This window comes from Oryctolagus cuniculus, chromosome 5 (assembly GCF_964237555.1).
Source record: "Oryctolagus cuniculus chromosome 5, mOryCun1.1, whole genome shotgun sequence".
Classification (NCBI taxonomy): Eukaryota; Metazoa; Chordata; class Mammalia; order Lagomorpha; family Leporidae; genus Oryctolagus; species Oryctolagus cuniculus.
In genome coordinates this window covers 93,555,845-93,571,894 of record NC_091436.1, presented here as the reverse complement: position 1 = coordinate 93,571,894, position 16,050 = coordinate 93,555,845, and the positions used below count along the sequence as shown (strand labels likewise).

The window sequence follows — 16,050 nt, the reverse complement described above, 5'->3', positions numbered from 1 at the left end:
TTAATTTTAAATGGCAGTTTGTATGTAGATATACATATCTTCAGATGTAAAAGACCAATCAGATACTATATTTATAGAAAATACTAATTTATAAATATAGGAAAAAACTTACAAGATTCAAGTGAGAAAATTCTTTCATTCATTCATTTGAAATCTCTTTAATTTGTCCAATACCTGCCATATTTCTATGCCTAGGTTCTCAGCTCACTTTAGGAATATTCTTGGATTCTGCTTTCTAGTAGTTCTTCTGCAATTTATTGGCAGATGCACGTCATTAATCTATGTGAATTGTTTTTTAAAAAATCAAATATACCAAATGCTTATGACCAAAGCCAAGAAAAACACTTTCATCTATTTTAACTGTTTCTCCTTGAATTAACTTAACAGATTTCTAAATAATAAGTATACAGCTGTTTCTTATCTCATCAATTTTGGACATCAGGCATTGGCCTTTCAACATAATTGAATATAAAAGGTATATGTATCATCTTTAATCCATATTCAGTTTTTATTATGACAATGTAAATATCATGTTACTAAATGAAAGAACATACAATTCACTTCTTGCGTAATTTTCTTTATTATGCACGATAACCTATGAACTTCTAATTAAATCATCTCACATTCTGTACAAACTCAAGTTATAAAAAGCACTGTTCAATTTTATTTCTTACAAAGTCAACTTGTTAATTTATGAGTTTCATTTTTTGTTTTCACTAAAGACACTGGAGGATAACATTCTCTGGAAAACTTATTTTTAAGACTTGATAAAGTAGCTGCTTTACTGAGAGACTTCTATTGACTGCTACCTGGGAATTCCATTTGTTGTTTCCTATTCTGGTCTTTGAGGGAATTCTGTGTATTTTTCTCTCCTTTTTAACCATCTTCAATGAAGAAAAGGCAAGTCACCATACCAATGGTTTTCAATGGCATGAGAGGAGAGATGGACTGGTACATCAATTCATACGCTTTTCCAAACCATATAAAACAAGTACATCGATACTACATTTCAAAAAGACAATGTCTCTCTTTGAAATTTTTAAGAGAACTACAATAAATAATACATGTTTGTACACAAATTAATGTACCTGAAGTACCTGAAAATATTTAGATTTTAAAGTTTGAGACTTAATTATAAATTAAAAATGAAAATACGGTTAATCAAACCCTAAAAATTCAGTTTAGCTTTATTTCTAGTCCAAATTGTTGTACATTGTGTTAAGGCTTCCTTTGGCTTCAAATTTGAATTTTGGTATTAATTTTTTTGGATAAAAACAGAATTCAGGGACTGGTGCTATGGCGTAGTGGGTAAAGTTGCCGCCTGCAGTGCTGGCATCCCATACGGGTGTCAGTTCTAATCCACGATGCTCCACTTCTGATCCAGCTCTCTACTGTGGCCTGGCAAAGCAGTAGAAGATGGTCCAAGTCCTTGGGCTTCTACACCCATGTGGAAGAATGGGAAGAAGCTCCTGGCTCCTGCTTCAGATTGGCCCAGCTCTGGCCATTGCAGCCATCAGAGGAATAAACCAGTGGATAGAAGATCTCTCTCTGTCTTTCTGCCCCTCCTTCTCTATCTAACTCTGACTTTCAAATAAATAAATACATCTCAAAAAAAAATTAATTCAACATGTAAAACAGCTAAAAGGAAGAGTAATAATAATAATTTATAGTCACCAAATATGAGAGAAAAGTCTTTAATTCTCAACAACTCATATTTCATCCCTAAGCAAAATTTAAAAATATCTTAAACATATCTTACCTTCTTGTTATCATTCCTATAAATGGTAAGATTTATCTGATTAGCTTGTTCTAAATTATGATCATTTATTAGGAAAAAGACATAGCAAACACTTAGAGGTTTTAAATACATTACTCACCTATATTCCACCGTCTATATTTTGCATCGTCAAATTGTTGTCTTAAGACTAGAAAATCTATAACATCAGGCATATCGTGGTATCTAATTATAGAGAGAAAAAATTCATTAGGACACACACTTAAAAATATCTAAAAGATATTCAGACTTATCTGAATCTTGAAAATGATCTACAATACTAAGAAATAATTGCCTCTTTCAACAGTTCTTACTTCATGGTAAATGATCCACCGGTCAGTTTACCAGTATCAGGATCAAGAAAAGCAAGTTTAAGGCAGCAGAGGGTAGGTAATCCCACTTCATACTTTATGCCGACTATTTTCATCAGTTCTTGTTCCTAAGAAAGATACAAAAAACAGGAAACCATATTTACAAAATAAACCACACAGACAAGAAAACAATTCAGAATTGCTTTAATCTTAATCTGGTGACTATTCTGTATGTATTTAAAAAAATCATTGAGCTGGAGCCAATGCTGTGGCGCAGAGGGTTAACGCCCCGGCCTGAAGTGCCGGCATCCCCGGTTGGAGACCCGGCTGCTCCACTTCCAATCCAGCTCTCTGCTGTGGCCTAGGAAAGCAGTAGAAGATGACCCAAGTCCTTGGGCCCCTGCACCCATGTGGGAGACCCAGAAGAAGCTCCTGGTTCCTGGCTTCAAATTGGCACAGCTCCAGCAGTTGCGGTCAATTGGGGAATGCACCATTGGATGGAAGACATCTCTCTCTCTTCTCTGCATCTCTACCTCTCCTCTCTCTGTATAACTCTGACTTGCAAATAAATAAATAAATTTTCTTTAAAAATCATTGAGATATGTAAAAAAATAAGTAAACATTACTGAAATGAGTTTTTATGTATAGTTCTAAAGACTGCTAGATAACTTTGAATTAATGTTAACAATTCTAGAAATATTCATCAAATTTATAAATTCAAATTTACTTGAAAAATCAGTATTGTCTAAATTTCACTGTAACAAAATTTTGTAGCCTATTTATACACTATAGAATATAAACCCAATCCTGTGTGTCTTTAGAAAATAAACTCTACTCTTTATGACTGTTTCAATTAAGCAAAGTATCTTCATGATATGTTTCTTATAGTGAAATTAGTAGCACGTAATACATATTGTCATAATTGCACTTGTTGGGCCAATAGCCAAAGAAAATCAATACCATACCCGTAGTTCCATTTTATGCCATGGCTGTTTTTTGGGATTAATACTATAAATTTTATTTTTCCGGGCCATTTCAACATATGCTTCATGTCCTTGCCGGAAATAATAAACCTAAAAAGTAAATAAAGTGATAATTTAAAAATAGATATATTGTGGGGAGCAACTCGGACTACACTAAGTTACTGGAATTAAGACTTATTCTATGCATCTGCTCTCCCACAATATGGCGCTGGGAGAGGAGGAAACAGCTTCTACGCAGCTGCCTCTTGCCAACTTGAGTGATGACCTCCAGGAGCTGATCCTGCTCCTGACTGGAGGAGAGCAGCGTACTCGGCGTGTGGGCAGCCGAGTTGGGATTGGTGGAAAAGGACTATAGAGGAGAGAGACAACATGCACCAGGAACATCTAAGGGGAACATCTGAAGGAACACCTGTGCAGCCCCCGAGAGAGCCGGCCGGCGGTGTGTCGCTCCCCCGAGGAAGTGGGGAAAGTGGCAGGGGGAACCGCCCTTCCACGGAGGTGGAAGGGTCGGTAGCCAACCCGGGAAGAACCAGGAGCAAACCCGGGAAGGGCCGAGCAGACGAAAGAACAGCGCAGGGTCCTGTGTTGTTCCTCCACGAAGACGGGGAGCGACAATATATGTTTCTATTATAACCCAAAATGCAAAGTATCAGCTAAAATGCAGAGAAATACAAGGTCCTTTGAGCTACAGAAATTCAAATATTGATTTTTTTTCCAATTCCATTCTTCAAGCTATTCAAATGTTTTCTGAAGTATTCTGTTACAACATCACCTTGGTTATACACTTAGAAGTTGAGATTTTTTTTAGATTTAGTATTTTTTTTCTTGGATTCCAAGTAAGCCTACTTTGCATAATAAATTTAAAATTACAACAAGAGGTCATAAGTTTATCACTCATTGAATTCTGTTCTCCTCTTCCAATCCAGCTCTCTGCTATGGCCTGTGAAAGCAGTAGAAAATGGCCCAAGTGCTTGGGCCTTTGCACCTGCATGGGAGACCAGGAAGAGGCTTTGGCTTTGGATCAACACAGCTCCAGCCATTGCGGCCAACTGGGGAACGAACCAGCAAATGGAGGATGACCTCTCTCTCTTTCTGCCTCTCATTCTTTCTCTGTGTAACTGACTTTCAAATAAATAAATAAATAAAAATCTTTAATTAAAAAAGTAGCAATCATCTTTAAAAAGTGTTATTAAGATCTAAGTAACATTTTGAAACAGTCACTATCACACATTTTTATTCTATTAATCATTGCTTGAGTTGTTTGGAACTTCAAATAAGGAAATCATAAATGAGGACTTAGCTGTTCAACCCTCAGCAAATAAAAAGATAAATTAAAATATTTAGAAAGGATATCATTCAATATGGTATTACAAAGTTTCTGGTCATCTTGAAAATACATTAAATATAATTTAGTCTCTTAATGCAGGTCTGTAAGATCTATCATTATACTATACTGTAATACTGCACTTTGAGGCAAGTAAGGTCTCTAAATAAATTATTTCAGACTGTTCTCTACAGTTACTCTTGCATTAAGAAGTTTCTGTTTCTCTTTTTTTAATGTCAATTATCACTTTATACTGCTAATTAGCATGCTCGGCTAAAAGAGCCTTTGTTTCACTGCCTAATTTACCACTACCATTTTGTTGAGACACCAAATAACACTGCCTATTCAACTGTGTATAAGGCACGAAATGTGAGTAAAAAATCTTAATCTAAGTCCTTATATTTCCATTCTAAATAAAGAAGTACATAGTTGAAACTGAATGGTACCAATCAAATTTTCTTAAAGTTGAGATAAAATATTACATCCTAATAGTATAGATTTTTGGTAAATTGAAATTTTTGAAATTAAATTCAATGAAAATAAAGTTCTAAATCTTATTTTTTAACATGCTATACATTTAACCCCTAAACTAAGAAAAATGAATGTATTTTAATTTAAGGAAAAAAGCAATAAAACTCTACTAAAAATACATACCAGTTTTTAATATCCTAACAAAACTTCTTTTCTCTTACATAATATACAGATTTACTACAGAAATATTCAAAATATTCTCTAAAAAGATTATCATTAGATCTTTCCTCCTAATTGTACTTTCTCCAGAGCTACATCTAGAATGAGCTACTAGTATAAAACTGTTAAAATTTTCTGGAGTTCTGTTTCAAGAGAGATTAAAAAATGTGTAAAGCTGCTACTTGGAAAAAAAAAAAAAAAAAAAAACAAATAATTTGAAAGTTTAAAAGTACCTCATCACCCATCTGTGGCACAAATGGACATCTTCGGGGAATAGTATCTGTAATCCATGTTGAAGGTAACCATTCTTCCAATGTCAAACCATTTTCAGTTAATTCTCCCACAGCCAATCTCTAAGAAAGTTTAGAACATTGTGAAGTAATATCATAACTACAAACTAGAGGTGGTTAAACAAAAGATAGGGGACATTTATATATTTTCTTTAAACATTATAAAACAATTTGGAAAAAACTGGCAACAGAATTTTTCAATCTCTCCAAATCAATGCATAAAAAGAGAACCAGGAAGTAAAATCAAAACTTGCAACTTTGACAAAACTAGATAACAAAGATATCTACACAAACTTTGAAGTACAAGTCTGTATAGTCTTCTCTATTAAAAATAACTATCAGTTTTAGAAATATTCCACATAACAAACCAACACATGCTTCAGTTTTTTAAAAACAAAAAATCCTACTAGTCTTACTACTATGCAGTAACAACTAAACAAAATATTCTCATAGCATTTGAGTAACACAAGATACAGAAAACTAATTTTTTCCACATGCTGGGCATTACACTTCTACGTAACCAGAGAAAGTCCTCTCCTCTTTTGAAAGTAGTTATTTCACACTCTTGGTTCAACTTAAGCTTTTAAAACAAATACAAAAGGCAGGTTTTCCCAAACAAATGTTACCAAGCCAGGTTACTTTGTAGTTCTCATAGATTAAAAAACCCATGCCTCCCAGTTCCATTCCCAGCTGCTCCACTTCCCATCCAGATACCTGCTAATGCACCTAGGAAAGCAGTAGGAAACCTGGAAGAAGCTCCTGGCTCCTGGCTTTGGATCAACCCAGCTCTGACAGCTTTTGGGCATTTGGGGAATGAACTAGTGGATGGAAGACCCCTCTCTTTCTCTGTGTCTGCAACTCTCTAACTCTTTTAAATAAATAAAAATCTTTTTTTAAAAAAAAAAAAAAAGCATGCCTCTGAGAAAGACGTGTTTAACTTTGTGTTTAACTTTATGTCACATATAAGTGGGTTTAGACTTAGGGAAAATGGGTTTGAGATCTATTATTTATAGCTGGAGAAATTTTATGCAATTAATTAAAATTGTTCTGGTTCAGTACAGTAAGACTTCTAAATTTTATTGTTTTTCAAAAAATATTTCACTATGAAAGTTCACTATAAGAAGTAATGTGGTATCAAAGCACATTACTTGAAGTAGATACTACCATATATAGCTGCTTCGTAACATTCACTTTTTGCTTCTTCTTATTAACCAAATTGTGCTTTTTCTCAAACATACCATTGAACATTCTCACCTTGGAGCATTACAGGAGATGGGTAAAGGCCTTTGGTATTTAGTGTATGTGAGAGGAATCCTAGAGTGATATGATCCAACTTTGATGTTAAAAGAATCATTCTGGATGCATCAGAATAGAAATCAGAAAATCATGGTCCATAACCTGAGTCCAGGCTACCAACTCTTTTAATAAATCTTTTTATAAATCGTTTAATAAACTAAATTTTATGGAAACAACCATACCCATCTGTTTATGTATTATCTATGGCTGTTTTCAGGCTATCACGTTAGAGTAGCTAGCTGTCCTTGTACAGGAAAAGTTTATCAACCCCTGCTTTAAAAACAGACCCCAGTGAGAAATGGACAGAAGCAGCAAGACAGAGAGGAGGTTACATAATAATACAAATGAAAGCTCCTATTACCTTGATAACAACAAAGTGGTAAAAAAACATTCAAGTGTTAAACACATTTAGAAGACAGAGCCATGACATCTCCCCAGTAGATTAAATGTCAAATATGAGACAAAAAACGCAAGTAAGGTTAACTTCAGGAGTTTAGGTATAAACAAAAGATGAAGTTGCCATCACCAAATGAGGAAGGCATGGAAGAGAAAGCATGGAAGGCTTGAGAAGCAAGCTTAGGAAGTAAGTTTTATATGCGTTAGAATTGAGATACAATATTAAATCAAATAATATCTAAATAGTTAAAACTTATTCATAAACAGTTATTACATAATCATTGTGTTATGTACTATGTGTATTACAGAGTTAGTTCCCACAACCCTGGAATTTCCATAGTGATTTATTCAGAGTAGCTTTTATTTTATTAGTTTTATATACTCAGGTTCTGAGCATGAGTTTGTTTGAAAAATATCTGGATAAAAAGAAAAAGGAAAGAAAAGTTTGAAAATCATAATATTATACACCATTAAATGCACCATGTACTTCTCCTAAGGAGGGTACTGAAATTGACTATGGTAACTAATAATTCTTCAATGAAGACAGGTAGGCTGCATATTAAATAGGAATAACGACTAGAAATTTAAGACTTTGGTGTCACTAAAGAAATCACTACAATGACAAATCTTATTATCCAATAATTCTTGGATAACCCATTAAGGGGTAAAATGCACTGAATATCCAACTTTCAATTTCAACATTTTAGATCTTTAAAAAATTATAAATGTACAGGTAATTGATTTGACATCCATGGGAAATGCTTCCAGGCCCATATATTACTTCTTCTAGGAAACCTTACCTGAAATCCTAACATAAGATTCCACCACCACACCCATCTGGTGGTTCACTCCACAACTATCTGTAATGGCCTGGGTTGAGCCAGGACGAAGTCAGGAGCTAGGAATTCAATCCAAGTCTCTAATATATAAGCTTGACCCATAACTACTACTTCCCAAGGTGCACATTAACAGGATAATGGAACTCAGATACTCCAATATGGAGACACAAGCATCTTAACCAATGTCTTTTTTTTTTTTTTTTTTTTTTTTTTTTTTTGACAGGCAGAGTTAGACAGTGAGAGAGAGAGAGACAGAGAGAAAAGTCTTCCTTCCAGTGGCTCACCCCCCAAAATGGGCACCATGGCTGGCGCGCTGCGCTGATCCCAAGCCAGGAGCCAGGTGCTTCCTCCTGGTCTCCCATGCTGGTGCAGGGCCCAAGGACCTGGGCCATCCTCCACTGCCTTGCCGGCCACAGCAGAGACCTGGACTGGAAGAGGAGCAACCAGGACAGAATCCAGAGCCCCAACCGGGACTAGAACACGGTATGCTGGCACCACAGGCGGAGGATTAGCCTAGTGAGCCACGGCGCCAGCCTTAACCAATGTCTTAACTGCTAGGGCAAATGGCTGCCATCTCCCCTTTTGTGTTATTATCCATCTTAAAAGTCTAGCAACTGAATACATTATTATAAACATATTAATAGATGAGATAGCAATCATCTTTTCTCTATTTTTATTTTGGGGTATTTAAGTTTTTGTCTACCATAATATTTTGTAAGTGTGCGATACATATTGGCTTCTTTCAGAGTTCCTAATGACCTAAGAGATACATATAATGTGTCATCTGAGATGACTTCCTGTATCTTTAGAGAAGTCTATTTTGTTGTTTTAGTTTTTATTTATTTGAGGGCTCAAGAGAGACAAAGAGAACTCCCAACCACTGGCTCATTTCCCAAATGTCCCAAAAACCAGAGCTGTAGCCAGAAGCAGAGAACACAACCCATGTCTCTCTTCTGAGTAGCAGGAATCCAATTAATTGAGCCATCACTACTGACTCCACAGGGCTGCACTGGCAGGATGCTGCAATTAGGAGCTCAAGGTGGGAATCTAATCCAAGGGCTCTGATATGGGACATGGACACCTTAACTGCTAGGCTAAAAATCAACTTCCAAGAATTCTATTTTTAATTAGCATTTTCTATAATAGCCTGTTTGCTTAATTAATTAAAAAAATTTAGTCATGGAAAATGTTTCTATTATTTTCACACATACAATTAATGTATACCAATGATTTAATGAAATTTCCATTGTTTTCCATCTATTTTATGCATAACATGGAAATTGTTAGTTTTTATTTGATATAACTGGAGGACAAAGTTGTAAGAACAACTCTACTTATTGTTAGATCCACTGATAGGCCTTTGAAAAAAATTGTAACTAAAGAAAATACTGTATAAATCAAATCTTATGATATTTAAAGGCAGGTAGATCCTGTTGTAACATCTTTTCACAGAACAATTAAATTAAAATATACTAAACAGTTATAGTGAATCCAAATATGGCACTAGCATGAGGAAGCCCATGGTGTTAGTCCGTAGACAACTATCAAATCAAAGGAGGCAGGGTGAAGTGAATTGTATTTTTGGGACAAAAGAATTATGTTATCACAGTGACTTTTCACTGGTAAACCTCAAAAGTTCATTAAAACAACCTTAAAGAGCAAATATTTAGCCTAGTGGTTAAGATGACGCTGTCCCACACTGTGTGGCCTAGATTTGAATCCTGGCTCCAGCTTCTGACTCAAATTTCCTACTAATGCAGACCCTGCCAGGTAGTGGTGACAGCTCAAGGCACTGGGTTCCCGAATTAAGTTACTGGTTTCTCACCCCTGGCTGTGGCAGGCATTTGGGGAGTAAACAGGTGAAAGAAGAGCTCATTCACTGTCTCTTTTGGTTTCTCAAAGTAAAAGTCTTGAGATGGAAAAGAATATTTACTTTATTATCCAAATACATGGCTAAATCAGTTTTATTTAACCAATCTTTCTATCACATAAAATAATGTATCATCACTGAAAAGGCAGAAAACTGCAGGCAAATGTATAACATGCTCTTTGGTAAAGCTTCCCCCAGAGCTAAGTAAAGGAAGCAAGAAGTTGAAAAGAACAAGAATTCAACCAATTCAGAAAAAATAAACACTTAAAAACAAGACAGGTGTATTCTTATACTTTTTCAAAGCTTGGTGGGGATAAAGACAATTGAGTCTTTTATTAAGTAATTCTACAAATCACAATTTATTAATTCCTAAAATAGCAGAGATTTTTTTCCCTTTGTTTACCCAAATATGCTTCCCATTTATAGTCTTCTGGGTAGTAGAAAACACGGCTCACATTTTTGCCTCTACATCAAAGCAAAAGTTAAACAGTATTTTCATTCCCAGGTTAAAGAATTTTAACTCCACTGGATCTGATAGATTTTCTTACTTTTACTGATATTCATTTCTTATTTTCTCTGCTAATTATCCACAGATTTAACATGAAGTAATCAATACTTTACTGACTTAAGGACTGAAAAATTATGGCTTCAAGGCAATGTAAATTAATGAAGCCCTGTTAGAATAAGCCTATTTTATCTCATTTTGGATTTGTATTTGTTTTGTGATCAACTACAAAAAGTTATGTCAATTTTACTGCATGTAATGTTCTCTCTAAACTTTTATTTTCAGCAATGTCAATTAATAAGGATGGCTAAACAAGAAGACAATTAATAGACTAACAAAATCTGTGTTTTTACCATTATGTGTTTTACATCAAAAAATGAGTAATTTCACTGACCTGTCAAGAAAAATGTGATCATGCTTTAAGAGTAAATGCTCAATATTTAGAATATGGTATGTAAGTAAATTATTTTATAAGCTAAACATTTGAAAACTTAAGTAAACTAAATATATTTCAATGTACTTTATTTTACTATTGTATACATCTGAGTTTTTCCTATTACTACTTGAATATTATTAAATGCACTTATAAGTGCATGCTTTGGAGTCTGCAATGTCACTCAGCAGATTAAGCTGCTGCCACTTCTGGAGCTGGCATTCCATAACAGAGTACTGGCCTGGCCCGGCCCCAGCCATTGCAGTCATTTACAGACAGCACCAATGGATAGATGATCTCTCTGTCTCTCCCCACCCTCTTCCATAACTCTTTCAAGTAAATAAAAAAAAAAAAATCACACTTTATTTAAGTGTGCTTTAAAGCAATTTTCATAGAAAATACTAAATTTATAATTTTAAAAAATCAACCTTTTGTTTTCTTTCTTTGGGCTTCTTTTTCTTTGGTGATACTGGTCCATCTTTTTCTTCATTTCCTTTTTTTCTTTCTTTTTTAATCTGTTTTTGCTTCTGTTTTTCAGATTCTTCTTCTTCATCTGAACTGGTTTCTGCTTTCTTGGTTTTATGCTTAGGAACTTTCTTTGGTGGTTGCAGATTTATTCCTGCATCTGCTGTCCAGTCAGAGTAATCACTAGAGTAGTCACTAGAAGGAGAGAAGAGATTTTAAAATTGTCAAGATTTTGTTTTGTATAAAGGAAAATAAAGATAATAAGGGATTACAGAATAGTAATGAATTAAAAAATATTTCCCTTTTAACTAATGTTCAAAAATTTCTTAAACTTGTGTAGGCTTTATTTAACATCTCAAAAGTAAAATGAAGAAAAATAGGGCCACAGGTTTAAGTGAAAAAACAAACTTATGTACTTTTTATGATTTTAAGAAAAATGATACCCAAGTGACACACTTGTTAAAAATACTGTGTGGCAGGGACAGCACTGTGGCTTAGCAAGTAAGACTGCTGCCTGCAGTGCCAGTATCCCACATGGGCGCTAGGTCGAGTGCTGGCTGCTCCACTTCAGATCCAGCTCTCTGCTATGTCCTGGGAAAGCAGTGGAAGTGAGCCCAACTCCTTGGGCCCCTGAATCCACACGGGAGACCCAAAAGATGCTCCAGGCCTCTGGCTTTGGATCGGCACAGCTCCGGCCACTGTGCTCATCTGGGGAGTCAATCAGCAGATGGAAAGACACCGCCCCCCCCCCCGGCCTCTCCCTCTTAGATAAATAAATAAATCTTGGGGTCAGCACCGAGGCTCACTTGGTTAATTCTCCACCTGTGGCGCTGGCATCCCATGTGGGTGCCGGGTTCTAGTCCCAGTTGCTCTTTTTCCAGTCCAGCTTTCTGCTGTGGCCCGGGAAGGCAGTGGAGGATGGCCAGGGTACTTGGGCCCCTGTACCCGCATGGGAGACCAGGAAGAAGCACCTGGCTCCTGGCTCAGGATCAACACAGTGCCGGCCATAGTGGCCACTTGGGGGGTGAGCCAATGGAAGGAAGACCTTTCTCTCTGTCTCTCTCACTGTCTATAACTCTATCAAATAAATAGAAAAAAAGTTTAAAAAAAAAAAAAAAAGACTGTGTAGCATACAAAAAGAAGAGGGACTGGTGGCAGACTGTTACCTTCCTCAATTCTTGAACCAGTAGAAAAACAGCCCTGATAAGCCTAACAGATGTCAACACTGAGGAGGAGACAGGAGCTTTCCTTTTTAGAAGGGGGTGCTGGGAGTTCTTAACATGGATAGCTCCTAAAGCACAGAAGTGGTGCTCTCATGTTAGCAAGGTATACTTAGTACTCAGTGGAAAGGCTGAGCTTACAAACTTTATTTAACATGTAAAGAAAATAAACTTTATTTACATAAAATTATATCTTAGGTGTGAATCATATGGTTTCAAGCACCACATGCCTCAGAAAAATACAAGCCTTAGTATTTAACCAATCATATTTGCCACTTCTTTCCAGTGTATTTTCAGACATACATTTTACTAAGCTGATGTTATGACAAAAAAAAACACAACTATACTATCTATTATTTTTATTTTAGTAGATGAGAATATTTAATTACTTATTTTGTAGTTTTATAAATAAATGCCTTAAAGGAACCCAAGTTATACTGTTAGAAGCAACGGTGTGACTAGTTTTAGAGTTTTATGTCCTCACAGATCTAAAAATATTGCTGATAACATGGTGAAGACAGTTTTGTGCATGTGAGTTTAATACCACCATACTACCCTTCTTCAAATCTTCGAAAGGTATTTACCTAAAATCTCCAAGAATAATCAAATGCCAAGAATCAAATAATTATAATGTTTCTAGTGTGATTTCATAACAAAATTAAAAATGATTGTTTTAACTAGCAGTGCTAAAATTTAATATTTGTAAGAATTTTGATCCACAAAATAAGCCATAGGGGCTCAGTTAACATAAAGGAAAAAGAGCTTGGGATTAGTAAACAGTGTTGTAAGGATGACCATAGGAGTATGGAATTAAAAGGGACAATTTTTAAAAATGAGTCAAAATTCACATCAAACGATCCAAAGACACAGTCAACTGCAGTCAGAGACCTTGCTATTAGCCCGGTAAGAAAATTAACTTCTGAAATAATTCCAGTAAAAGCCAATTACATCTTTTTGACAGACTTCAAGTGATAAATTAAGTATGGAAACTCACATAGGCTGAGAGAACTCAAAATAATCCTCATGTTTCTTTGACACCTTCCAGAAAATGTTCAGGTGTCTTAGAAACAATAAGCACAGGGTCTGGTGCTGGGGCTTAGCGGGTAAAGCTGCTGCCTGCAGTGCTGGCATCACCATATGGGTGCCAATTCAAGTCGTGGCTACTCCACTTCCCATCCAGCTTTCTGCAATGGCCTGGGAAAGTAGGCTTTTCAAATAAATAAATATGCTTTTCAAATAAATAAATAATTCTTAAAGAAATAAAAAAATCAGCCTTACAGCAATGTGGATCACCTTATAAGGAACTGAAATAATCCATACTTGCACTGTTAAGTGTTTATCTTTCATTTTGCTAGAAGACAATATTACTAGTATTGTACAAATAATTTATGTAAGGTAGTTAATTCTACAACAGCTAATTACTTTTCATAATTTCATGCTTAAATATTTCTCCAAGTTAATCATGAAACCAGTCTGTGATTCAGTATTATAATAACAGCACTGAGAAACAGAATCCCAAGTAACAAGATAAAGCATTTTTCAGATCTGATAGCAATTACCAAAAAAATTTCTTATATATAAAAAATGTCAGGAAGAAAATCTAAATTTTGTACAACTTAAGCAATCTCTGAAAAATTAACTTTAAACCCAATAAGACTTTGAAATATGTTGCTGGTTAAAAACGGAATCTTCAGCTTTCTAAAAATTTTTGTAACATTTGGAGAAATAAAAATTCATTCACTTACCTAGAACTGCCATCACTGTGCCACGCTCTCTCTTCTTCTTCTGATGTTCCACCACTGACAGCAACTACTTCACCTTCCTAAGAAAAATTGCATACACATTTTAACACATAATTTTAGAAAACATTCTATGGTTATAGAAAATATCAATGACTAATACCAGTAATAGATATTTAAATTAAAACCTTACTTAGTTATAAAACACAGCTTTTGTATTTATACAAAAAGTGAGACTATAAAAAGGCATGCTTATTGATAATAGATTCAGAATAATTTCTCAGATTAACAATTTTAAAGCCTCATAATGTGTATCTTCTAGATTGAAAATCAATTCCATAGTTTATATAAAAAATAATTTTTACTTCTTAGGTCTTAAAATTTTTTTAAATTTATTTTTCATTTACTTGAAAGGCAAAGAGACAAAGACAGAGATCTCCCATCTTCTGGTTCACTCCCCAGAAGTCTACAATAGCTGGAGCTGGGCCAGGTCAAAGGCAGGAATCTGGAACTCCCAAATGGGTTGGCAGAAACCTAGAATCTTGAGAATACTCGAGCCATCACCTGCTGATTCCTGGGGTATGCATTAACAGGAAATTGGATTGAAGGCAGAAATGGAACTTGAACCAGGCACACTGATATGGGACCCAAATGTGGCAAGCTGTGTCTTAACTGCTGTGCCAAATGCCTGCCCTTTCCTAGATCTTTTTTTAAAAATCAAACTTTTTTTCTGTAGTTGCTTTGAGAAGCATATTTATGTTCTACTTACTATTACTACTATTTAAATAGTTTTACACATGGAAAATGATATTCTACCTCTGGCCTTAGTTTATCTAAATAGTAGAGGATTAAATAATACCCAGACACTCTTCATTAATATTCTTGAGTCAGTATAGGATAATATTTATAAAGGCATTTTTTTCATAAAAGTTGGGAGTTCTGAGTCACAAAATCTTAACACTTCTTTCTTGCTCAAGTAAACTTTTTGCTCCAATTAACAATAATCTGTTACTTAATAAGCTTTTATGTTAGAAAGTATTTTAAGAACTTTGTGTAAGCATTTGGTCTCACCAAAGCTCTGTTGGAGATAATAAGTTACTTAAATAAAAGAAACAAAGGCTTAAGAAAGTTAAAAAAAATTTGCCCAAGGTAATACAACTAATAAAAATAAGGCTTAATTAGAATGTACATCATTTCAGCCTAAAGTTTCCAGAAATTTCTGCAAAAATGATAGAGTTATTACTTGTTGGACACATTCAAAACATTTTCCAAGAGGTCAATGGAATGTATTCCTTTACCATTTTAATAAAAATTATATATTCTGGGAAAAAGATTTTTCATCCTGATGTCTTCATGAAGACTGAATTATATGACAATTCCAAAGAATTATGAAAAGATCAAAATCCATTAGGTACTTCAACTAGCAAATTTAATTTCTGCTCAATGTAACCAAGATATAAACAAGTGATAGAATTTTTCTCACATTTCATGTTATTTCCTTAAATGCTGAGAAAAGAAACAGGCTTACTTCTATATTTTAAATACAAAACAATGAAGTATAAAGTATCTGAACAAAAAACACCAAGATTCTTTCCATTAATGAGTAAGTTGTGCCAAGTTATTCTGTTCTCAATATACTCCTCTAGAAATTTATTTAACTCCTCTCAGAGGACAAATAAAAAGACTACATATACAAAGGTTCTTCAAAAAATGCATGGAATAATGGAATTAAAAGTTAAATTTATTCCGGTGCAAAAAGTTTTGAAATCCATGTATAGGAGTCTTCAAACAATTTCATGGAAAATATGTATTATGAAGAAATTACACATTAGTGTCAAGATTTTTTGGCACCAAAATTAACCTTTTAATTACATTTTCCATGTACTTTCTGAAGTATGGTCATATTTTGCTTTGT

General features: G+C 34.7%; 1 protein-coding gene across 15 annotated transcripts in view; it reads right to left on the bottom strand.

The window, feature by feature from the left end:
• The window catches only part of PHIP (pleckstrin homology domain interacting protein), a 164,093-nt gene that overhangs the window by 51,504 nt on the left and 96,539 nt on the right, over positions 1-16,050 (bottom strand). For all 15 annotated transcript variants that reach the window (XR_011388640.1, XR_011388641.1, XR_007922917.2 and 12 more), the window contains 6 exons: positions 14,142-14,218; positions 11,140-11,371; positions 5,316-5,435; positions 3,051-3,158; positions 2,089-2,213; positions 1,878-1,960 (listed from right to left, as the gene is read on the bottom strand). Coding sequence is in view for 10 of the 15 variants with exons in the window: in XM_051854539.2 (XP_051710499.1) it covers positions 1,878-1,960; positions 2,089-2,213; positions 3,051-3,158; positions 5,316-5,435; positions 11,140-11,371; positions 14,142-14,218 (745 nt within the window). In the remaining 5 variants the exon portion in view is untranslated. The remainder of the gene's footprint in view (positions 1-1,877; positions 1,961-2,088; positions 2,214-3,050; positions 3,159-5,315; positions 5,436-11,139; positions 11,372-14,141; positions 14,219-16,050) is intronic.